Source organism: Pleurodeles waltl, chromosome 2_1 (genome assembly GCF_031143425.1).
Source record: "Pleurodeles waltl isolate 20211129_DDA chromosome 2_1, aPleWal1.hap1.20221129, whole genome shotgun sequence".
Lineage (NCBI taxonomy): Eukaryota > Metazoa > Chordata > Amphibia > Caudata > Salamandridae > Pleurodeles > Pleurodeles waltl.
Window position 1 is genome coordinate 580660481 of NC_090438.1, and position 26419 is coordinate 580686899.

Below are 26419 nucleotides of genomic sequence, written 5' to 3' on the forward strand. Positions count from 1 at the left end.
GGTATTTTGTAGAACATTCTCAGTACATTGCAACAAGACCTGCTTGCAGCTAAACACTTACACACAAGGGACAACAAAACACACTTGGTAATCAGAGTAATTGCTGGTGCTGTTGGTTTCACCTATGCAACATTCAGTGAGGGTGATACTGTCCTGATTGCAAACAAATCACATCTGTATTCCACAGTTAAACAATGCTTAGCTCCCACACAGAATATTTTCACTGCTGTTCCAGGTGGCTGTCATTAAAGAGAGGCCTCTGGCCCAAGGGAAACATGTTGTCGTATCTCTGATCCCAGCCCTTGAAGCTGTTGCCAAAACCAGCGTTCATAACACTAAGGCCTACATCCATGTTGGATTCGATGGGCAACGTCTCGGACGGCAACTTATGACTGTTTTGACCCAAAATGACACTCACTACTTTTTTGAAATATGAACTTGAATACCCGATTCCTGCAAGCACATTGCCTATGGAACAATATCAAACAATTATGTGCACTGATGGCTCAGCTCAACCCGCAGTGGGCACAAAACACCAATATTCTGCCGCTTGTGTGGTCGTGAGTGGCCACAAGAAAGATGGTGAATTCCATCCAGCACACACATGCAGACCTTAGGAGACTGTACTGCACAACTAGCATAGCTGATGGCTCTGGTGATGGCACTGGAAAACACAGATCCAAAACAGTTAACAATAATAGTCTAGGATTTGTACTATTGTGTCTGTTCATTCAGGGAATATCTGCATTATTGGCGCCAGGATGGATTCAGAGATTCAAAAGGCAACACCATTAAACACAGACTGCTGTTTGGTGTGGGGGGGGTAGCGGATCTGAAGCGAACGCTACCCAATGTCCATGCTGTACGTACACTGGGACATCGTGTTGGAATACATGTTACTGCCAATACCTTGGCTGATGAAGCAGCCAAGTCATCAGTAGCTATAACTCCTGTGCTGCAATAACTCGTTCTAGGATGAAATTGGATGGTGAAACACTGGCTGCTGTGAAAGCTTCGGGTGACTGCAAATCCAGGCCAGAGGCATATCCAGCCAAATATTCCTACTGCATATTTAGCCTTAATATTGCCCTAGTAACAATACCAGAGGTGGCTGATGGTGGGATTCCCCAAACAAAAATCAAAGACCAGAGTTGATCAAAGTGGAGGATGAGGGAGTTGCTTTTGCCCATGCTGGTGTGGCAGGTACAATATCATTGTTGTAAGCAGGTTACTTGTGGCCAGTTCGAAACAGTCCGGCCAGGCAGTATGTCCTTTGCTGTGACATCTGTCATCAGATAAAAGGGTCCACCATCAAATGCCCACAACAGAAACCCCTCCTAAGTTCCAGCAAACCTTTACAATGTGTGTACTTGGACCACTGTGGCCTCCTGATAGTGCATACAAATACATTTTGGTCAATGTTAATTCATGCTCCTGATTTTTGCGGGTTTGGCCTCAACGCTCTACTGACATTTGAACTGTTAAAGATTTGCATGTCTTTATCAGCACAGGTACAGTTGTGGCTTTCCACTCGGACCAGAGCCCTGCTTTTGCCTCGAGGGCTTTCAGGGATGCCATAGCTTCAATAGGGGTCCAACTGTATTCGTCTCCATTTCATCCCAAGGGAAATCTTGTCATGGAGTGAAGAAACTGGGATTTAAAGCAATCCTTAACAGCCAGAGTATTAGGTATGGATTGCAGATGGCTTAATCACCTGTATGGAGTCCAGAGAGCATGTAATCTGCCCAGAAGGTCCTTGGGAGGTGTACTTCATATGAATGCCTGTTTGGAACGCAAATGTATGTTCCAGATCTTTATGGTCCTGGTGCAGAGGCAGCAGATACAACTTTTGACATAAATGAACATGTCACTGTCTTGCAGGACTTACAACAGTTCTGTGACGACAACGCACCTGCCAGTGCTGCCTCCTTGGGAATAGGGATTGCACCTATAACACCTACTGGCTCTATTCTAAAGTTAAGGATCTAGTGCGTGAAAAGATTGCTGTGAAAAAGCAGTTCAGTCCTTTCTACTGTGCACCGGTTCTGGTCCTGCGATTACATGGTACCAGAACTGTCGTTCTTCAACCGCTGCCTGGTTCTAAAATCACTTTGTCTCCATCGACAATATCAAGCACCACGTGGCCGATCCTGCACAGCAGACCTAGAGGACTCCTGGATAGTACCCCAATCCCTCACTCCAGACCAGAATATTTCTCCGCAGGTTTTAAGCAGCAACACAGACACCTCTCTGAGCTTGGGGAGGGTGGAAAATTATCTTAGTAGTCCTATTAACTTCTTCTGTGACAAATGTCAAGAACGTTGGGCAAATCTACTCAAATTCTACACACAGATGGAATAGCCTACTCTGAACTACCAAGGGAGACTTTTGCCAGCTCTCCCCTTCCAAACACTGCACCATTTTTTGCACAAACTGCTTCTGGATATTTTGACAGTCAGTGACACTTTCACCGACTCCTCTGTCTCTTGTGCAACACAACTACAAGCACATAAGCTGATATTGTGGCTCAAAATTAATTACTTTAATCTTCAGTGGAACTATCTGTGGCTCTTATTAACTGTACTTGCCTTCCTTCTTTGGATTGGTCATAGTTTTTTCCTTACTGATATGTGGTCATTAGCTTTTTGAATGCTCTACAGTTGAACTTGTGGATGAGGTCCTAAAACAATATTTTACCTCCCATAATGTCCGCAGAATCTTGTCCCTAGTGAACATTTCAGCTATAACAATTCCAGATTGGATTGCTTGGAATAAAGTACCATTTGATGTATATGGCCCATTTGGGGTCATCCTAAGTCCATATGCATTCAAACTGTCCATGAATTATGTAATAACTCCTGGAGTGGTTTCTGATGACTGATGTATGATGTCTGATTCAAATATTTTACTGTATTTGAAAGTGAAGATGTTTATCAAGAAAAAATTATGGGGATATGTTTGTTATAACTGTTATGGACATCCTTACATTCACAGAGCAAATACCCCAAAGATTATTTTTAATTATATGCAATGGGAACATTGTCCAACTCCAGCAGTGGGAAACTTAGCATTTTCTGAAAAGGTTGCATATTTTTCTGGGCCCAAAGTTGAGTCTTATTTTAAATTGCCAGTGATGGAAAGTCAACATTTTATTAACTGACGCATAATTGATTTATTGAGATCTTTGTTTCCCGGTTGGCTATAAAAGTCTATGAATATTGGTTGAAGCCGATTGACTTAGTGTGTGGGAAGTAAAAATTGGCAAATAATGGGAAAGGAATCTTTATTTAGAGTACCACCGATACCTGTTCAAATTTAATTTTTTTTTAATTTTTTTTATTTTTTAAAGGAAACTGTACAACACACAAGTTGTTTAGGCTTGGCAAAAATTAAGGACTTGAATGCACCCAGTATCCCAGCCCCTGCTAAATTCCTATTCCTAAGAGTATCGTTAATGAGGAAATTATCCAGAGTATCACAGGACTAGTTTGATGCAGGCAAGAAGGCATTGTCTAACTCGTATGTGTTCCTCCATACGCAGTCTAATCTTTCAGCCTGTGAATTAACTCTTGTCCTCTGGCCTGTGTTGTGGTCCTATCCTGGAGCACTGGTCTTTACTAAAATATTGTTCCTGTTCTTTGACTAGCAACTAAAACTGTAAGCCCTTGGTTTTAACTTGACAATTTGAAGTTTTAGCACCGCAAATTTCCATCGGATGTTCCTGGTTCTTACTGACCTTTTGCAGATACTGAATTGGGTGTACTTTGCCTCCATATGTCTAAACCGAAGGGTCTTCGCTACCTGCCTGATGAGCCACATTTAGCTAAATCAGATGGCTGCACTAGATTCACTTTAGACCAGGGAACCATGCCAGAATCTGTGACAAGAAAAGTTGTGCTTAGTGGAGACAGAGGCCCAGGAGGCTTCAAAGTGTTACTAAGTAACACCTGACTTGATGGGACAAGTTGAAACAATATAACATTTCAACTGTGCACTGTCCCAAGGGCCCTCGAGCAGCTAATGTTTCACAGATGGAAAATAAAACCCTCTGTAGGAAGTTGGCTCTGTATATACTATTTCAAAGTAAGAAATAGTGTGCACCGAGTCCAAGGGTTCCCCTTAGAGGTAAGATAGTGGCAAAAAGAGAATTCTATTGATCTATTTTGTGGTAGTGTGGTCGAGCAGTAGGCTTATCAGAGGGTAGTGTTAAGCATTTGTTGTACACACAGGCAATAAATGAGGAACACGCACTCAAAGACAAGTTCCAGGCCAGTAGGTTATTAAATAGAAAAATCTATTTTCTTAGTTTATTTTAAGAACCACATGTTCAAGATTTAAAAGTAATACTTCAAATGAAAGGTATTTCACTCAGGTATTCTAGGCACTTAGAATAATCACAATATCATGTACAGTTTTGACAAAATTGGCAATAAGCTGTTTTAAAAGTGGACACAGTGCAAAACTCAACAGTTCCCGGGGGAGGTAGGTAATAAGTTCACAGGTAAGTAAAACACTTACAGGGTTCAAAGTTGGGTCCAAGGTAGCCCACCGTTGGGGGTTCAAGGCAACCCCAAAGTTACCACACCAGCAGCTCAGGGCCGGTCAGGTGCAGAGGTCAAAGAGGTGCCCAAAACACATAGGCTTCAATGGAGGACAAGGGTGCCCCGGTTCCAGTCTGCCAGCAGGTAAGTACCCATGTCCTCAGAGGGCAGACTAGGGGGGTTTTGTAGGGCACGAGGGGGGACGACACAAGCAGGCACAAAGTACACCCTCAGCGGCACAGGGGCGGCCGGGTGCAGAGTGCAAACAGGCGTCTGGTTTTGTATTGAAAGCAATGGGGAGACCCGGGGGTCTCTTCAACGATGCAGTCAGGCACAGGGGGGGCTCCTCTGGGTAGCCACCACCTGGGCTAGGCAGAGGGTTGCCTGGGGGTCGCGCCTGCACTGGAGTTCGGTTCCTTCAGGTCATGGGGGCTGCGGGTGCAGTGTTGGTTCCAGGTGTTGTGTCCCTTGTTACAGGCAGTCGCTGTCAGGGGGAGCCTCTGGATTTCCTTTGCAGGCGTCGCTGTGGGGGCTCAGGGGGGTCAACTCTGGCTACTCACGGGCTCAGTCACCGGGGAGTCCTCCCTGTAGTGTTGGTTTTCCGCAGGTCCAGACGGGGGCGTTGGGTGCAGAGTAGCAAGTCTCTCACTTCCGGCAGGTAACGTGAAGTCCTTAAAGTTGCTTCATTGTTGCACAGAAGTTGCAGGATGTTGAACAGGGCCGCTGTTCACTGGAGTTTATTGGACCTTGGTTAAAGGACAGTCCTCTGAGGCTTCAGAGGTCGCTGGTCCCTTTTGGATGCGTTGCTGTTGCAGTTTTCTGCGAAGTTGGGAGACTGGCCGGTAGGGCGGGGGCCAAAGCAGTTGTCATCTCCGTCTTCACTGCAGGGCTTCAGGACAGCAGTCCTTGTTAAGGTTGCAGGAATCTAGGTTCTGGGGTCCCCTAAATACTGAATTTAGGGGTGTGTTTAGGTCTGGGAAGGCAGCCAATGGCTACTGTCTTTGAGGGTGGCTACACCCTCTTTGTGCCTCCTCCCTGTGGGGCGGGGGCACATCCCTAATCCTATTGGGGGAATCCTCCATCCACAAGATGGAGGATTTCTAAAAGTAAGGGTCACCTCCGCTCAGGACACCTTAGGGGCTGTCCTGACTGGTGGGTGTCTCCTCGTTTTTTCTCATTATCTCCCCCAGCCTTGCTGCCAAAAGAGAGGGCAGTGGCCGGAGGGGCGGGCATCTCCACTATCTGGGATGCCCTGGGGCGCTGTAACAAAAGGGGTGAGCCTTTGAGGCTCACCGCCAGGTGTTACAGTTCCTGCCGGGGGATGTAAGAAGGACCTCCACCCAGTACAGGCTCTGTTACTGGCCACAGAGTGACAAAGGCACTCTCCCCACGTGGCCAGCAATATGTCTGGTGAGTGGCAGGCTGACAAAAACTAGTCGGCCTACACTGGAAGTCAGGTATCTGTTCAGGGGGCATCTCTAAGATGCCCTCTGGGTGTATTTTACAATAAATTGCACACTGGCATCAGTGTGCATTTATTGTGCTGAGACGTTTGATACCAAACTTCCCAGTTTTCAGTGTAGCCATTATGGTGCTGTAGAGTTAGTGTTTGACAGACTCCCAGACCATATACTCTTTTGGCTACCCTGCACTTACAATGTCTAAGGTTTTGCTTAGACACTGCAGGGGCATAGTGCTCATGCACATATGCCCTCACCTGTGGTATAGTGCACCCTGCCTTAGGGCTGCAAGGCCTGCTAGAGGGGTGACTTACCTATGCCACAGGCAGTGTGAGGTTGGCATGGCACCCTGAGGGGAGTGCCATGTCGACTTAGTCATTTTCTCCCCACCAGCACACACAAGCTGTGAAGCAGTGTGTATGTGCTGAGTGAGGGGTCTCTAGGGTGGCATAAGACATGCTGCAGCCCTTAGAGACCTTCCCTGGCATCAGGGCCCTTGGTACCAGTTACAAGGGACCTACCTGGGTGCCAGGGTTGTGCCAACTGTGGAGACAAAGGTACAGTTTAGGGAAAGAACACTGGTGCTGGGGCCTGGTTAGCAGGGTCCCAGCACACTTTCAAGTCATAACTGAGCATCAGCAAAGTCAAAAAGTCCGGGGGTAACCATGCCAAGGAGGCATTTCCTTACACCTGCCTTGGAATATTTGTTTTTACATGAAAATGGTGTTACCGTTGCAAGATGAAGCCAGGTGTTGCAAGGACAGTGTCTGGGTTAGTAAGGGACTAACTTGTAAATGACGTCCATGAGTCTGAGCTGGGTAGTAGGGAGGTTATCCCTCCACTGAATACATGGTTTCTGTAGATCTGCGAGCTTGTGAATTAATCTGGAGAGCATTTGCCACGAAGCAACCCATGCGAGGTGACCCATCATGGTGTAAGGAGTTTGGCTGATGCATTGTTGGGAGGAGGTGCTGCAAAAGCCACAGACTCAGGCAAGGAGATGCCAAAGTGCCTGCAAGGTGCTTCACCGAGGCACAGAGTGGTCCGAGAGGTCGTTTCTTTGTGGCCCCAACTCTGAGATATTTCTCAGGTAATGAAGCTAAGAACTCTAATCAGTCACTTTGAAGTCTGTAGTATTGAATAAATGCAACCAAAGAAAAACTGCATTGGAGGGCCCTAAGGTATAGGCACTCTCCAGGTGTAAAGTTGGCTGTCCAGTGGAAGCAGCCCATATCTAGATTTAGGTGTGGCTTGCTAGCTGATGTTCTCATGCTCAGTTGCACCCCAGTCGTTGCCCAGTCGTTGCCAAGTTGTTTTGCTTTTTTTGCAATTTGCCTGTGTGCTGCCCACTGTTAATCTGAGGTCCAATTTGTTACGCATATTCTGTGGACCACTCTCTGGGCTCAGCCCTTAAAGTTCCCAAGTGTCATAGTGTGACCCAATAATATACCCTACAGCTTTGCTTTGGAACTTTGCTTGGAGGCCTAGAGGTTCTAGGTAGGACTAGCATGACTGGTCGTAGATTAGATCTGGCAGATACATTTTTACAAGAGCATGTAAAAAAACGAAATCAAATCCTATTAGAAATAAGGGGCTTAGCTTGTCCCACACAAAGTAAAAATAAAATTTTCTTTCTTTCAAAAAGAGAAGCAAGCTGGCCTAGTTACAATGGCTGATGGAGGGGCTCCTGACTCTTCTATGGCTGCTGGAAATGATGTAAATCATGCTTCAAGTTCCACCTGCTGTAAAATAGTCATCAGTCTCCGAAATGGGGAACAGCACACCTTCTAGTTATAAATGATTAGGTGAACTCTTCATAGAGTATTTCACTCTCCCAGACATTGATATTAGTGTGGTAGCCAATTGGAGCTCTTTAGCCTGTAGTAAAGCAAAGACCCAGTTGGGACTACACCCGCCTCTGGTTTAAGGCTCTTCAGAAGCACTCCTACAGATTAAGCTTCTTCGGTACTTCATACACCTGCAAGCCCGGAGTTTGATTATTGGGACTCAGACCTGTAATCTCTCTGGACAATGTGCTAATATCAGTCCTTTAAGTGTCTGGAAAGAATGGTAGCCTCTGTTCTAGCTTTACTTGAAAAATAAGGTGAATAGCTCTGTCCATATACAAGACATTTTATTGGTAATACTAAAAGTGCTGATGGGCTCAAAGGAGGACGGGCTTTTCCTGGCCAAGATTTTTTTTTTTTTTTTTTAACTGTTACTCACGAGGCTTGTCGAAAGCTTTTTTTTATTTTTTTTTATTTCCTTTCTTGGTCCGTCTCTTGTGGCAGTTGACAGATTTCAGTCTGGCAAAACTCAAACTTGGCTCTCAGCTTTATCAGGGAACTCAGGCTGGTAAACCTCTAGTATCTTTTAAGAGAGACCCTATCTAATTTATCTGGTCAAGCCAGCCCTGTTTATTCACTAAAAATCTTGTTACAATTTCCCCTCCAGAAGCTGACAGTAGTACAGACTTAGCTGTTCCTGTTCCTCACCTAACGCTGGGAGGTCTTTGGGTAGCCATGCGCTTTATAAACTCAAACATGAACATATCCTGCCTAAGGGCTCTGGTACTGTGGTGGAACCCTTTCCAATTTTCAGACCAATGGTTTGGTCCACTTCCTGTCCATTAGTCTTCGGCTCCCCCTATTAGTAAGGGGTCGGGAAATGGAAAACAATTTCTATACGGAAGATATCGGAGAATAAGTCCAGGAAAATTAATTTCCGCAAAGTGGGAGTCTCTGGAGCATTGTCCCCGAAGGAGAATATTGACCAGTCTTGAATGCAAGGAAAAAGGGAGTTGTGATCTCCATGGGATGAGGTCTTTTGCAGAGGTGGCAATCATCATTAAATTCTAGAGCTGGTCCTTTTGTTGCTGCCGCCATTGCGGCCAAGACTAACTTTGAACAAAATACCTTTCAAAGTCGCTCTCCCCAGAGTGGAAGTTCTTTCCCTTGTGGTGTTGCTTCTACTCTGGACTCTATGGGTACTATTTCTTGCTTTTGTTGTATTGTTTGAATGTGATGTAATTATGAATCGCTTTTTTTTATCTTACTTTGCAGACATTGAAAACTTAAATCTGATGCAAAGCAAAGATATTTCTCTGGTAAATCTAGTGCACGTTTCTGGAGTATTTAAGACAAGGGTATGGTTACTCTACTCGAAAATTGTTACTAATCTAGGTTTAAAAAATTGTGAGTCGTTCCAATGTAGAGGTATTGATGTAATCCCAGTATGTGATGTAAAGCTTGCTCCCAGCAGTCAATCTGTTTATACAGTTCAGTTGCTGTTTGATACTTGGTCGGCTCATGGGTGTGATAAATGGAAGCAGAAACATTACAAAAAAAAGAAAAGTTTTGAGAGGTGAGGGCGGTAAAATATTCAGGGTCAGATGTTATGGTCTCCTGGGTGGAGGACGAGCAAGAGAAATGGGGTTAGCTGGAGCATTAAACTCCTCTGGGGATGGGACATGCTCCACAGTTTGGTCTCTAGTAACAGAGTGGCTTCTTGGAATGCAGCTGGAATTGCAAACTCTTTAGAAAAAGTAGTTTTTTAAAAAAAGTAGATTACAATTTTGATTTAATCTGCATCCATTTATGCTGCAATGTGTTGACCTGTAAGAGAGGCCATGCAAAGGAGGGAATTTGCTGTACTTTTGAGTAATAATTGAAAGTGGGATATGAAAATTATAGCCCCTTCTAATCTTTTCCAAGTACTGAAGGTTAACTTGTTCGTAGAGGGTGGCAGAAGACTCCCTTTGTTAGTGGTAAATCCTTATTACCCCAGATATCTGATAAATAAAACCTTACTTGAAGTGTTTAATTACATCTCATTGATTGAAATGAATGAAGGAAAATGTGAAATACTGCTAGTTGGAGACCTTAATTGTAAAGTGTTTGCATCACAGAAGGAAGTTCATGGAGTGATTAGAGAAGGAATCTGTTGAATATGCTATCTGATGTTTCCATCTGTCAGAACGTATATGAGGGTATATTTTTCTAAACTGTCTCGGGGGGGTGCGGGGGAATGGTTATATGATCTTAAATGAGAGATTCAACTCTGATTGGCCAGCTCAATTTACACACATCTTTGGAGAGGCTCTTTTATAGACTACAGTGTAGCTTCTTTTCTACTGTAGAGGCCTGAAATTTCATAGCCCAAGAAACCAATTTTAGTAAGAATACTGGGCGAACTTGCTGGCTCCCTTCAAGTTAAACTCACTTAAACTGCCTATAGAGGGCTATTCTATCTCTAGACTATTGGAACAGACACCCTTAATCGTTTTTCTTAGTTTATGGGCCAGGTAATAAAGGGTAATCGCCAAGTATGTTTGAGGCCTCCACATTAGTAAGAGCCTCTGTTATTCCTAAATAAGGAAGTTCATAGGTTGATTTGGCTAGTTTCGTATGTTCTCAAAAGAAAAGGGGTAGAATTATATCCTTATTGAAGATGTCAGCTGAAGGCAGGCCTAAAGGTGAATAATGAGCAGAGGTAGACTAATTTGAGAGAAGCAGCCTTAAAAAAAGAAATCCACAAATATTGGGCAATTGTTGAAGAATGCTACCGTACCAATAAGATCTTTCCCATCTCCTATTTATGAGATGTGGTGGAGAGGTTATTTTCTCTCCTTGTACGCAGAAAATTCTAATCCTACGTTCTTTGAGAAAGAGATCCTGCCTGATCATACCAGAGAAGTTAATAGCTACGGTCCCCCTTCAGCAACCAAGATTAAGCCATTCATTTTGGCACTACAAGCTTTGGGTGCAATGGGCCTGGATGATCCAATCTCAGTGGTTCAGCAGGAACCTTCTTTTTGGGCAAAAGTCTTGCAACCTGTATTAAACACTAGTTAAAAGTAACAGCGCCCCCATCATGGGTATGAGGTGTTGTAATACTTGTACATAAAAAGTGTGATAGACCTTCTCCTACAAATTACTGACAAATTGTGCTACTGGATGCAGTTAGCAAATAATTTACCAAAAGCCTATTAGAACATCAAGACTTGGCCAGAAAGCAATCAGATCATCCCATTGGACTGGTCCCGCTTCAGGAAAGACCATAGTACACTAGATAACATCACAGCGCTGCAGGTAATAAATGAAAATATGTAACTGTTAGAGCGGACAGTATATGCTGCTGTTATAAACTTCTCCCCAGCCGTTAAGGTTGATTGTCTAACTTTGTGGAAGAAGTTATTGAACCTGGGCATTCCAGCTAATTTGTTGCATTTCATTATAGCACTACAGTCCTCTACGTAGTGCAAATTACTGATGGGTGGAGATCAGTCTTAAGACTGCCAGGGTTGCGGTTGGACTGCTGCCATTGTGGCGGTCCCACCACCACATTGCAACCGTGGTTTGTAGTGCCAATCGGACCGGCAGTTTTTTCCATAGAAGGGAGAGGCAGTGCTGGCAGTCCTAATCTGCCAGGGCTGTCCTGCAAGCAGCGTCACCCTGGGGATTACGACCCCCGTCTCCGCCAGCGGTTACATGGAGGCAGCACCGCCATGTAACTACTGGAGGAGATGGGGTCAAGGGGCCTGTGGGTGGGTCATGGGTATGCTTTGCAGACGTGATCATTGCAACAGGTACTGGTGCACCCTACGCACTACTACATTGCCACCGGCTGTATTATGAGCTGGAGTCAATGTTGTAGGCTGTTCCTCGCTGGGCTAGCGGAGAACGCTTAATGGGGCCTGTGGGAAGGGGGCCACACTGGTGGGAACCTGACTGTCTGTCTGGACTTTGGTGGATGGTGTAAACTGTCCACCAGTCATAATGATCCCTTTATTGTCTTGTAACACTCTGGCATCCAGTGCTGCCTTATGATTAGAGTTTGGCATTAAGAGCTCATTCGTACAAGGCCTAGTAGTGGTGATCCGTTAGGCCCGCTGCCTATTTTGCAGCAAAGCACTTTCATTAAGGCACCTTATGTATGGAGATTTTTGTGACATTGAGAGAGATGACCGCTTTTCAGGAAGTCTTAAATATGCCATAGAACATCTGGAGTTAAATCTAAATATTTGTTTTTGATTATCTCCTACCCAGTTGACAATCTATTTCAAAGTATGTATTTCTACATAAGCCATGAATTGGATTTTAAAGTTCTGTAGTCAAGAGATTTGATGGTTTTAATAATTCTGCTATGTTAAACAAAATCGCAATCTTATGTGACTTAAAACTTACACCCATGGGTTGAGGCGCTTCTGCACTTTGAGAATGGACTTACTTCCGTTAAAGGGTCTAACTCATAAATGATGTCACACTTGAAATGTTTGTGATTTTTGTCAAACTGATGTCCAAGACATAAAAAATGTTGTACTGGTCTGTCCTTCTTTGCTGAAATTTATGGTATGATCATTGGGAAAGGCCCTTAATTAGTTTGTATAATCCTTCCAGTAAAATGTTTTGTTTTCAGATTTTTAAATTTTTCAAAGTGTTTACATATCTATTGATCATTTAAAAAAAAAAAAAGTATGCTCCTTATTTGACATTTTTCAATTTTTAATTTTAATTGACTTTTGTTATTGTTGCTATTTGATATGTTATCTTGTCGTAATGTAGACCTCCTAGGAATTCCAAATCGTAATGAACTTGAACTAGTATGCTCTTCTGATGGTAGCCACCTACGGATCTCCACTACCTCCTAATAGTGGTTTTATCTATACATTTAGCTCAAGAACCTCACAGCAGGTGGATATGTTCTTAGATTTTGTTGCCTTTAAAACGCACACGTTTTGGGGATTGGATGCAACCTTCTCACCTTCAGTAACTGTAGAAAACTGTTCTGTAGTTTAAAAATCAACAATGCAATACTTTTCTGAGGATGCTAGTATTTTTTTTGAAGTCTCTTGTCTTTAATTATATTTTTAAACAATTAACTCTAAAATACTCCGGCATGCCTTTTATCAACAACTATGCCTTGACTTTGCTGATTTTTCTGGTTACAGAAGTGAGGGAGATTATTCTGGAGATCAGTGGAACTGCTCCTCCTCTCCCTTCTGGTCTTGAGGCAAAGCTGTTCCTCTCTTCGGTATAGTGTTTTATGGACTGTTGTGCCCACAAAGGTTGCCATTATTTGAAGTTCTTGCGAGATTTCATGTGAGAACCTTGTTACAGAATAGTGGTCTCGAACAGGAACACAGCTTATTGGTGTGCTCACGGTGCTAGCGCTCTTTGCATGATACTGAGACCCTAAACATTGGAGCTAAACAGTGCTGTAGTGCCAGCATTAGGGGGTCAATAGGATGCAGATAATCTGGACCTGACTAAAGGGTTGGGACTCATGATGCTTAAAGGTGAAACAAACCCCACATTTTGTTTCAACCTTTGAGTGGTTGACACTGGGCGCTTCCACTTTAAAGAGCAGCTGGAAGGCTTAGAACCTTGGGCTGAAGTGCTTAACTGATATATTAATCATTAAGCCCGCTTGTGCTCTACCAACAATATAGTGTTTGACAGATTAGTACTTTTTTTCCTTTTCTATTTTTTTATTTTTTTAGCACACTAACGAACCACCACATCTGCAAGTAAAGGATCAGCTGTGTTTCACATTTGAAAAATATAGCTTTTTCTAGAGATATACCTTGCAAGTTAAGAAGGGATTCGTGGTTTTAATGGGGTCGGCAGTAGCGGTCTGTACAAAGGGTTGTTTGAATTATTGAAATATTAATAAATCAAATGGGTTGACCGGCACCTCCTTTTCCACCACTCGGTTTTAAATTCCTTTAACAGTTTTCAGTGTGATCCCATGTTCAACTGGTTATGAAGGATTTGACTAATTTACAAAAGATTGGTATATCCATAAATGTTTGCCCTGGCTTGTTGAGAAGAATATTGTAGTGGGCCACCCAGGCCCTGCGTGGAAGGTCCTGTTGCATGCACCATGTGGCTGGGCATGGCCAATGAGAACAAGGTAATTGGGACCACTCGTGACATGTCACATTCCAGGTGGTGTTAACTGAACATATTGTGCGGCAACTCAGCATGCGCTATAATTAGGGAAGCTTCTACACTAGTGATGAGGAATTGAGGAAAGACCCACACGGACTCAAATTTCTGTGTTTTAAGCCTACCTATGGAACAGCTGAAGCCTTCCTTGCTAGCAACTTAGGCTGTGTCAGCCTGACAAAACATCAGCAGGTGCCATAATCCCTTGACCTCACTGTAGAGGTGCCCCCGGCCCTGCAGTAACATGCAACTGTTTCTCTTGGCAACTGCTTGCTCATTGTTGAGGCGCCCGGGTGATTGGCAGCATAGTGAGAGCATCCTCTCTGGTGCTGAGAGTTGGAGAATGACATAGACCTGAATCTGTCAACAGCATCGCCTGACAAGGATCTGGTGGAACAGCAGGTCTGCTATACAATATAGTGCCCAGTGAGCCTATGAGGGGGTTACCTTATAGAAGGAACGTGTACCTAAGAACTGGTGTCAACGACTGCAGTGCAACAAAGCCAAGGCACTCAGAATTAACTCACATGGATAATGGAGATTCCTTCCAGGACTCCTCCAATGAAGACTAAGATATGTCTTTAAAACATGAGAAATTAGCCGTAAACCTGCTGCCTACCATCTGTGCTGAATCACCAGCAATGCCCAAAACCCAGCTGGCTGAAGGGAAAAGTAACCTCGCATATCAGCCCACCATGGTTGAACAACGTTCCCAGCTCTGGAGCTGTTGGCATTGCAGCGAAGGAAAAGTGCCATGCAACCTGTCACACCACCTCATTGAGGCAGTTCCACAGTTACCTCCAGGACTGTGCTACTGGTGTTTAGCAAAGTAGCAGACCCTGCCACTGATGCATCTTGGTGGAAAACATGGCTGGGTCACTTCAATAACTATTTCAGCCAAACGTGGACCACAGGGAGGTGAACACTGCTACTAAGCTTTCAGAGGGGAAGAAGTCTTCCTGTACCCAGTACTGTTGACCAGAACTAGAATGCTGCTGTCCTCTTCCCAAATTAGCCCCACCGACACAAGGTCTATGGTGACAATGAACTAACTCTAGTAAGTACTTTGACAGTGCAAGCATGTCAGACCTTAGAACAGACATCAGGTATTCCAGGGTGAGCACGCCTGTGGGTAGGTGTCTCAAATTGAGGACGCCTATAGAAAAAAGCTATAGGCTGGAACGTGCTACTCCCTAAGGGGCCCCCCACACGAAGAGGGCGGGGCGACTTTTTTGTTTCAGACTACTGACGAGACAGTTCACACAAATGTAAGTGACTGTTATTTATCTCTCTCACACACACAATTAGATAGTGTTTTCTTTCGTATACAGCCAGGAGAAGTCTAGTTTGATGTAGGTCCTGATGAAGCGTTAGAGGATCTTTCACGACCAATATTACGCGAAACATGTTGACCAGACCCTAGGGGGCAGGTGACAATTTCACAGTACTCCAGGCTTTTTAAAGTGGTTGAGCATCATTCTCATTTTCCACTTAATTATGTTTTTTTTAATCTTGATCGTAACCCCTCTGGATAGATATTAAACAGAACAAGTTCAGGGGTTTCTAATCAATCTTAATTTTTCCACTCTCCTGCCATATAGAGTGCCTGACCTTCATAATTCAACGGCAGCCACCACATATAAAAAAGATCTCCGGCAAAGAGCCCCCGAAAGGGGAGCCCGTCAGACATTGCACCAGCCGGTCTGACGAGGAGCTTCCCGATGATGAAGCATGACACCCCTTTCGGGTGTGTGAGGGTTCTAGCTCCTAAACTTTAACTGTTCACCCTAGAGTTAGGAACAGTGTACCTTTGTTATTGTGAATAGGCTGAGAGACTTCTTCTTGAAAACATTATTAAAGTTTTGGATTCAATACAAAGTGGGAGTTATTTTAATGAGCATCTCTGCCCTGTGCACCTCATTACTTGCCATGGCTAACTGATTAAAAATAAGGATTTAGGGCAGTTTATGGCATATTACAGTGTTTAATATGTGAGTGTCTTGTGTGGCAACTGTACAGTGCTTAATTTGCGCTGCACTGGCACTTAATTCTTAGCCCCTGCGCTTGTGAGATTCTGCCACATGGTGGTGCTGTCTGCAAAATGTGGACATCAGCACAACAGCTGTTTAATAATTTTAATATACACTAACAACCGCTAATATGTGCCACCCCAGCATTTCTTATAGCTCTGGGGGCCTTACAGTGTGAATTGTTGCACTTGTAGGTGTCATGGTTAGTACTGAAACTAGCAGTGCTTGCAGGAGCAATGGATGGTGCAAGCTGCCACGTTCTCCTGACGAGGCCCCTGTCACTTCTTGTTTTTTAAATGAACCACTGGTAAAACAGCATGAACTGTAGTCTAGGAGCCCTCTAAAACGACACCTCCCTTGTTTCCAAGTGCCTGAAATCGTATTAGTCACCTGTTTGAAGTTAACCACCAGGAGCAGCCCCTCCACATGGGTGGAAGAACATTGGCCCGCCAAATGGCCCCCGAATGGAAAAATAAAATGGTAAACTTTGTTTGGTACCATTTTTATTTTTCAGCACCACGTCTTGAGCAGTGTCAGGGTGGGGCAATTGCTGCTGAGTGGCAGCAGGGAGCTGTACAATTGTTTAAAGTGCGCATGTCCCTTTGGCCAGCTGTCTTGCGACGGCCAGCCTAACATGCACACTTTAAACAGGCTGTTGCCCAGCAACCCAGTTGTCATAAGATAGCTGAGTTGGAGAAAGCACAAGCCTCCAGCACTGAGGGCCAGATGTAGGTTGGCTTTTGCGCCTCGCAAATGGAGAGGCGCAAAAGCCCTCACGCGATGCAGAAACACATTTTGCGAGTTGGAACAGACTTGCAAAATGTGTTTCCGACTCGCAAATAGGAAGGGGTGTTCCCTTCCTATTTGCGACTTGCACCGCGATGTAAGTTGATTTGTGACCGCGAAAGCGGTCGCAAATCAACTCGCAGTTACCATCCACTTGAAGTGGATGGTAACTCATTCGTAAACGGGAAGGGGTCCCCATGGGACCCCTTCCCCTTTGTGACTGCTCACAAAATTATTTTTTCAGAGCAGGCAGTGGTCCTATGGACCACTGCCTACTCTGGGGGGGGGGGGGGGGGGAAATCGAAACAAAAGGTTTTGGTATTTTTTTTCTATTTGCAGCTCGTTTTCCTTTAAGGAAAACGGGCTGCAAAGAGAAAAAAAAAATGCTTTATTTAAAAGCAGTCACGGACATGGTGGTCTGCTGTCTCCAGCAGGCCACCATCCCCGTGAGTGCCTAGACTCGCTATGGGGTCGCAAACTGCGACCCACCTCATAAATATTTGAGGTGGGTCTTTGCGACCCCATAGCGAGTCTCAGAAGGTGTCTGAGACACCTTTCTACATCGCGAATTGCGAGTCGCTTTGACTCGCAAATTGCAAGTCGCAATTTGTGTTCCTCCTACATCCGGCCCGAGTGCCGAGAGGCTGCTCCCACTAATCCTGATTCTGGTAACGGCATGAAACTAACATCCGGATTGGCTTGTGCAGTTTCCTGGGTCCTGTGACTCATGTGTCAGAGCTGAGAGACCGTGAGAGAAGAGATCGTAGTCGGGCTAACTTTTTTTATTTTTTTTATTAAAAATAAAAATAAAAAATCACCTGGCCCGCCCCCCCCCTTCCGCCTCCACACTGTAAATACGAGCCTGCCGCCACAGCAGTTCTTTGTATAGTTCACTCCTTGGTACTCCATTTTAAAAAGTTGATTACGGTAGCTTTACAAACCAATGCTGTTCATTTGGGCTTGGTGTTTGCCAAGCAAAAGATAGTCATCTAACACACCTAACTTTCTTTTTTTTTCCCCAGATAAAAATGAACACTGCACCTGCTTCCGAGAATGGTCCTTACCCCACAAATCACACAAGACCCTTTTTTTATGCACAACCAACAGCACAACAGCCTTTCCCAAATCCATGGTACCTTGGGCAGGTTTACAATCCATACTGCCTGCCAGCACCAGGTAAGATGGCAACGACTGGCCTTGAATACATGGAGACCCTTAGCCTTGGATTGTTTGTGTGGATACTTGTTTATTTTGTGTGCTTACTGTAAAATGAAGCCAGTGCAATAGTCTATATACTATTTTAAAGTGCCTATTCAGTGTAAAGAAGAAAATGGTTGTCTTTACAAGTCACGGCTCGCAGGGATTAAAAGGGGTGACACAAAGGGAGGGGGGCAGTGGATGGGGGGGGAAGAATAATGAAATAAAAGGATTGGCTGGGAGCCCCCCCAGGCAGACTTGGGAGCCTGTGCAGGCTCTCTCCAGCCTGGCAACTGTGCACACTAAGGGGAGTGCACAGTGCGCACCCCTCGTCATACCCCATGGCCCTGCCTCTTTAACCTTTAACAACCAAACGATAATAAACATAGTTTGTTATCGTTTGGCTGTTGAGTTTGCTGGTGGGGGGGGGGGGGGGATTGCGATCCTAATCGAGTAGCAGCCCCTGGTCTTTACTGAAGCATTAATCTCTAACGATTGCCAGCATTGGGCATTCTAGGATGTTCCTTTGTTGCCCACGTGGGTTTTGAAAACTATTGTGAAATATTCACTGAATGGCCTCTTTTTTAAATATTAACGGATCACTGTGTAAACCTTCATTGCATCAGTCATTTCAGTAAAATAAGTGAGAAAATACCGGTATACATGTCACGCTCCACGTTACTTTTGGTATTTCCCTGCAATACTGTGCACGACGTATGTAAGAACACCCGAATAGGACTGTTCTTTTCCGAAGAACAGGAGAACACCTTGAAATGGACCCAGCAAGTGTGCCTTCTTACGCTGAATTTTCAATTTAAATATCGATTGCATATGCACAGGTTTCTTAAATTAAGCAGAGGTTTATTGAAATACTTAGATTTGTTTTGTCTCCTTTCAGGACTGCAGTCTCTATACTCCTCCTCTTTGAGATCTGCCTTCTGAACACTGTAGAAAGCTGGCCATTATGTAAATACTGTGTGAAGGGTCCAGGGATTCCCCAATGAGTGGGATTGCATAGCAAACCTTGTCCAAAGTGCCCTATTTAGGGGTAATGTAGTCAAGCAGCCTTAGGCTTAACACAGGACTGCAAGATATATTCAAATATAGACAATAGTCAATAAATGAGACCCAACACAAAGGAGATCCACACTAATTTATAAAAATAGTAAGTGTATGTATGCACATATATCATGTGGGAGAAGGCAGCAGCTGTGTTTGATAACATTGATTGTCAATGCAATATAAGGCAAATACAAAGTCCTGGTTCCAGAACAGTAACCAACATCATTAGGGAATTAGAAAAAGCACGGGTCTTGGAACTGGAAGAAATTGTGGGAAATTACATCACTCACCAAATATATGGAATGTGGTAGTCCCACAGAGACTACTCATCCCGCTTTTTGCCAACATTTGGGGATATGGACCTGTATCATCTAGAGGAATGGAGATCCCACACTGTTGATTGTTTATTGAAACTTATGGGAACATTAACCACACATGCCAGATGTTGCATGGAACAGACTATAATTATTGATGGATTGATGAAAGCTAGATATGGTCTCTGCCCAAGAGGAGGTTAAATTGATAACAAAAATGGAGGAACATATTGCGAAACAAGAGGAGGAAATGAGCACACAAGGCACATACGTTTAAAAGAGAGCGACTGGACTATAAGTATGGCAGGATCTCTCCGTTTACCCACAAATATGACACGTCCAAGAAAAATGTAAAACTGTGGGTATATCTGTGTTGCTTAACGTGGCATCTGATCTAAGTTCAGATCCAGGATCCTCAGCAGATGAAGCACCACAACAAAAGTTGGATTTTCATGGGGCAATGAGATTAATGAAACTGCCCACTCCCTAGTCAGCGAGAGGCAGAGAACATGGCTTCGGTGGCCCAAAACGAGGAGGGGAAACAGGAATAGAAAAAGATCAGAGGAATAGCTGAAGATCTTAATGCACAAACTGAGTCCTTGGCCAGTGCCAGAGTAGTCAATATCTCAAAAACAACACTAACCCAGAATCGGGAAAAGATTTTAAATCTTGGTTTGAGTTTCTGTCCTACTACAAACTTGGATTGCAGCAAAATTCGCATTGAAACATACAAACTTGTTCTGAGGCTTTGGCTGAAGAAGTACTATGACATAATCTTCCTCTATCAAAGTAACTAAAAATATAAAATATTCTGGGTTCAAAATAGGTGACATTCCAGAACTTCTGCCCATCAACGACTTAGCTGATGAACTGACTTTAGATAAACCTTCTGACATTGCTATAAACAACGGTGAAATAATTCATTTAAATTCAATGGGATTTGTGACTGACCTCTCCACAACCAGTTATTTGAAGCCATCTGACAACTTTAATCCTCATTTACCTAGTGGTAACCTTGTTGATATTTATCACGAACTAGTAGTGGGAGGTATTAAAGTATGATTGGCGACAAACAAAAGGATACGGTAACATCAGGGATAATGATTGGAAAGAGAGTGATGCCCTAAAGAACAATGATTCTATCCTTATGAAATCTTAAGGGCGGTGTTTTGTGATCATGGACAATGTTGAATATATCAAGGAATCCCTGAAACAACTAGAAAACAGTCATCATTATGAGAAACTAAAAAAGATCCCACTACTATGTACCAACAAAATTACCCTAAGCTGAACTCTGTTGTGGGCTGATTGAATATGAGAAATTCACCTATTTGAAAGTGGATTTTCCTAAAATTCCTTGCATATACTTTTTACCTAGGATCCATAAAAATCACCCTCCACGTAGACCTTTTGTCAACATGATTGGCTCTCTCCTTGAACACATCCAGATATCTTGATCTCTCCTTATGTCGTATATCACAGAGCTCCAGTTATATTTACATGATACAACAGATTTTCTATCAAAAATCCGTGGCATTCCTTGATAGGATACATTTCTCTTGGTGACTGGATGTGACATCCCTATATACATCAATTAAACACAAATTTGGTATAGACGGTTCTCACAGATGCATATGAAATGGCAAATGTCCAGAAAAGAGAGGAATTGCTTTTTAAATCTCAGAAGCCCATGGCACAACAATCTTGAATCCTTTCAGCCTAGATTCTTTTTGGAATTTAATAATTAACACAAGGCAGTGAAAACCATTTTGACACGCAACTGGCATGTTTTGCAACAAGACTAGCATTTAGGGACCAGATTGGCCCACATTCACAGATTACATTTTGCAAAGTGAGATCATTAGACATCCTAACTAAGTCTGTTTGTTCAAAAAAAGTGTGATGTGGTTAGCCAAAAAGAGTTTGGGATTCAGGAGTTGTGGTCACTACAAAGAATGCAACTATGCCTTGAATACAGTATTTTGAGACATTTGAGAGAAAGTTGTGCTCTATCACAGAAAGGATCACATGAGACACTGATCATGTAGTGTATGTCATCCAATGTGCATGTGCAAGAAAATATGTTGGGAGTACTATACACAAGTTGAAGATCCAATTCTTGCAACACCTTAGCCATTAAGAACCAAGATAGATCATAACCCCCATAGCAAAACATTTTTGAGAAGTTCATGAGGGAGATTGAAATAATTTGACCTTTAGAATTAAACGTGTAAAAGCAGACCTCCGCAGGGGAGAATACGGTACTAGAACCAAGGAGAATGGAATCTAGGATGATTTTATCCCTGGGGACTGAAAACTTGGGGACACAATGTAGCTGCAGAACTTCATGTGCATATCTAGAAATGAATTGAGTTGTAATTGTGAAAATAATGTTGCCCTACTTGGGGATTTCCCCTAACAGATGTAAGTAAGATCACCGACTTACCACTATGGTGCCAGTCTAGCTCTACATAATTTAAAAGGTAAGTCTTTATAGTTGACCAATTTAGATCACTCTTGAGGGCTGCTTATATGGTAATGGAATACTCTATAAATAGTAATATATACACTATTATATAGTGTATATATTATGGGTTCACAAGGTATCTGTCTTGTTGCTTTTTGAAGGGTCAGGAGTTTTTGCACTTTGTTGTTAACACTCTGTCGGCAACTACCTTAGGTAGTTACTCTTTTAATTTTGCAACTTCATCTTCCAGATCTTTGTATATAAATAATTTTTTTCATTATTCACTAAATAGAGTCCCTATAGCTGAAGCATTTTGAGAAATGGCCCATTAAAATCTTTGTAGTCTCATATCATCTTTGTATGGCTAGTTTGAATACTTCTTAGTATGTGTGTGTGTGTGTGTGTGTATGTATGTATGTATGTATGTGTGTATGTATATATATATATATATATATATATATATATATATATAGTCAACGGACATTGTGGCATGGATGAATAGAATTTGACAACAATTGAGTGTTGGATTGTTCGATTGGACGGGATACCCAATATGTTGAGCAAATTATAGGTTAAATAATGTCTGAATCGAACCATTGAATAACTTGTATTACATCTGTAATATTCCTCAGTTTCTATTGTTTAATGATGCGATATGCACAACATTAGTCCCTTTATATATTTGATGTTAGAAATGAAATTTGTTTTTAGAAGTACAAACAGGATAACTGGGTACACTATTTACCAATGTTTATCTTACATAAAACGTTGAACTTTGGGTGATACATAGTGGTAAATCATGCTGCATGTTGGTATCAGTGACCTTGCTCAAACTGTTTTGATGTATTAATAAATGGGGTCTGCACAGCACAAGTCACTTTGTATTCTGTGTAGGATATGCAACGATTAGTTATGAATTTACCCATACAATTCACTGTAGAGATAGGAATTCTATAGTTTCATCTTGGAGCAATGAGATTTGTACAGCATGAGTCACTTTTTATATTTGGAGCTCAACATATGACTAAAAGAAAATAAATAACTAGATACTTATCCTATGGGCAACAGAGATGTGAGTTCGTATTTTCTAAAATGTTAATCATTCTGTGTTTTAGGTGACATGATGAGATTTTGGTGATAACTGTACATTGACGCAAACTAGCAACAATGGCATGGTTTAAAATGTTTGCTTATTTAATAATGCAGTATGCACAGCACAAGTCACTTTATATATTTTGCGTATATCGAACTATTCCAAAAGGATTTGTTGTTCAGCTGCTTTGAGTAGCATGGATGTGATCAAATAGAAGTACAGTCATTTAACTGTTTCATTATGAGACACACCAATGTTCTCACCTTTTTAAATGTTTTTATAACACAAGTCTAGATAGCGCAGGATTTGGGAATGTTGCAAAATTAGCACTTGTTATGCAGCCATCTTCCGGGCAATACTGATGCGATTTAAACCTGTTCAAGTGGCTAATCAAGTATATTTGCCAAGTGTTGACAAACGATATAACATAGATGTGAATGAGAAATGTCCTAGCTATTGTGAAGGAAAGTTTCAATTCTATTAAGGACACGGAGGCGAGGATTATGCATCCTCTTTCTTCACTTTTTATTAACAGCAGGTTCAAAGTGCAACAATAGAAAAAAACTACAACACCCATGGGACACGTCACCATGGCAACCAATGTCAAATCATAGCACTATCCGACAGTCCGTGTGTATATATCAGTCCGTGCCAGTGTCCTTCCTCGACTTCAGTGCGATAGGAAGTTAAGGTGTCCTTTGGTTGGTGCAGTTTCTGTACCTAGGAAGAAAGTGAACAGTGAGATTGGGATCCATGTCCTGGAATGCATAAACAGGTGAGGTAAACTAAACAGACTGGAGATCCCACTCCCCTCATGACGAGGAACGGTACTTCTTGCAAACATCATTACCCAGTTTGAACAAGTTCCACCTTAAATAACCTCATTCTCAAATCTGGAAGAAATGAATACCACCTCCAGATCCGGTGAATCCGCCCTTGGGTGGGTGACATGCCTGGAATGTCGGGCGGGATAATCCTTGCCTCTGTGTCCTTAATAGAATTGAAAATTTCCTTCATGATAGCTAGGAAATTTCTCATTCTATGTCAGGACAGGAGGCGAGGATTATGCATGCTTAAAGCTTACTTACCACAAGTGAGGCTGCCTCGTGAATGGGCTTAAAATAGAATCTTTTAAACGTAGACTCTGATGACCAGTCGGCCGCGTTCTTGATATCTTCCAGCCTTCCCCCCTACCTGAATGGCTCTGGAGGTCATGGCCTCCCTAGTGGAATGCGCTCCAAAGACTTGTACGTTGATGCCGGCTTCCATCAGAATCCATCTGACCCACCTAGCAATGGAGGGGGAGGAAACTGCCCTGAAGGGTTTCTTTAGGGAGATAAACAATTGTCTTTCCCCCAGTGGCCGGAGGTCGGCCGTCACTTAATCGTATGTCTTCAAACATCTCACCACACATAGTTTGGGTGAATGTTCAAAAGCTGGATAAGTTACCTGGTTACTTGGTTGACGTCCCACAGCTCAGAGTATCTGGGTTCCGGGGGACGGCTCAACCTGATGCCTTTCAGCAGCTTGCACACCCAAGGGTGCTCCCCCACCAGGCAATTGCCAATGGGGGGGAGATGAGGCAGGAGGGGGGGGGCAATGCCGAAATCACGGACCACACCAAGTTAATCGAGCAGTAAGACTGACTGGACTCCGCCAAGAAGCTTACGACCTCTGTAATTTGGGCCCCCATGGGATTGACGTGCCTTCCCACACCAACGGGCCCAACGGTTCCAGGCTGATCTGTATCTTTTACAAGTGCTCCGGCCCAGGCTTGTCTGAAACTTTTCAGCCTCCTGTGAAAGTCTGTGGTCCGTCCAGCAAGACCGGAAATCCTCCAAGCCACCAGAGATGGCCCTGAAGGACCAGCGGGTGTAACTGTCCCTCTGGACTCAATGGGATGGACGGGAAGTTCGGAAGCAGAATTGTAAGAGTTCCAGAAGGGAGGGGAACCACCCGGAGACCTCCACAATGGAGTGATGAGGATCACTGTCGCCCCTTGGCGATGTATCTGCGCTGTCACTCTCAGGATCAAGAGGAAGGGGGGAAACTCATAACTCTGCTCCCAATCATGCAGAAAAGCATCTACCGGGGTATGGATAGTAACTGAAGTACTGCGGCAGGTGTGCATTCCACCTGTACGCAAAGAGATCCACTGCGCAGGGACCCCGCGCCTCATGAGTGCGAGTAATTCCGTTCTGTCCAGTCGCTGGAATCCTCCAGGAATCTGGAGTTCCAGTCCCCTAGGTTGTTCTGGGAGCCCGGAAGGTACTCCGCCGTCACCGATATGTTGTTGGAGGCAGAAGTGCCAGAAGTCCTCCCCCCCCACCCCCCCATCTCTGCAAGAGCCTTCGAGCGGGTGCCCCCCAAATGGTTCATACTGCACCGCCGATATAGCATCCATTCTTAAGAGGATGCAGCAGGAGACCCTGTCCCATGTCAGGGACTTGATGGCGAAGGAACCTGCTAGGAGCTCCAGGCAGTTGATATGAAGGCTGAGTTCCCGCTGGGTCCTACGTCCCCCAAAGGAGATGTTCCCACATCGAGCCCCCCAGCCGTAGCGGCTGGTGTCCGACTCTATCACCAGGTCCGGCGAGGCTTTGAAGATCGCCCTGCCATTCCATTCCTCCATGTGGTCCAGCCACCACTGGTTCTCTCTGTCCGCACCTCCTGGGAGAGAGTTACCAGTTCGGAGTACATGAGGCTGCGTCATAGGTGATGAGCCTTCAGGCATTGAAGGGCCCTGTAATGAAGCAGGCCTGGAAAGATGGCCTGTACAGAGGAAGAGAGGAGTCCCACTACTCTGGCCAATTGCCAGAGCGAGATTCTGTCGCGCCTCAAGACCTTCGACAATTCTTTCTTGATTTTGGCTATCTTCGAGTCTGGGAGACTGAGGGTGGCCACATGGGAGTCGATAAGGAAACCCAGGAAGGTCATGGACTGAGATGGAAGAAGGTCCGACTTCTGGGTGTTTATCACAAACCCCAGGTCTTGGAGGAGCTGAATAGTTGTGTTCGCATTGGACACTAGGTGCATGCGCGAGACTTGTCCATCAGGAGGATGTCATCGAGGTAGATGATCAAACAGATCCCCTGAGACCGCAGGTATTCCACCACTGGTCTGAGCAGTTTCGTGAAGCACCAAGGTGCCGACGACAGACCGAAAGGCAGGGACGTGAACTCTAACACCTGATCCCTCCAGATGAATTGCAGGAATCTGCGATGAGGGGGGGGAAATCAGGACAGTCAGGTAAGTGCGTCCTTGAGGTCTAGCCGGATCAGCCCATCCCCGTGCAAGAGGAGGTCCCTGAGCATGTGAATGCCTTCCATTTTGAAGTGCCGGTAGACGACCCACTCGTTGAAGGCTCTGAGATTGATGACTGGCCGAAACCCTTTGTGTCTCTTTCTTCTCGACCAGAAAGATTGCTCACGCCACCTCTGGGGTGGCGGACTGACGCACGAATGGCTTCCTTGCGCAGGAGGTCCTGCATCTCCGAGAATCAGCGCGCTGTCTGGCTCCG

The 26419-nt window shown here is 44.0% G+C and overlaps 1 protein-coding gene across 1 annotated transcript in view; it reads left to right on the forward strand.

Moving 5' to 3' along the window:
- The window catches only part of LOC138266581 (uncharacterized), a 165094-nt gene that overhangs the window by 28119 nt on the left and 110556 nt on the right, over positions 1 to 26419 (forward strand). The window contains exon 2 of the mRNA XM_069215426.1: positions 17789 to 17942. Coding sequence (XP_069071527.1) covers positions 17795 to 17942 — 148 coding nt within the window. The 5' untranslated portion in view covers positions 17789 to 17794. The remainder of the gene's footprint in view (positions 1 to 17788; positions 17943 to 26419) is intronic.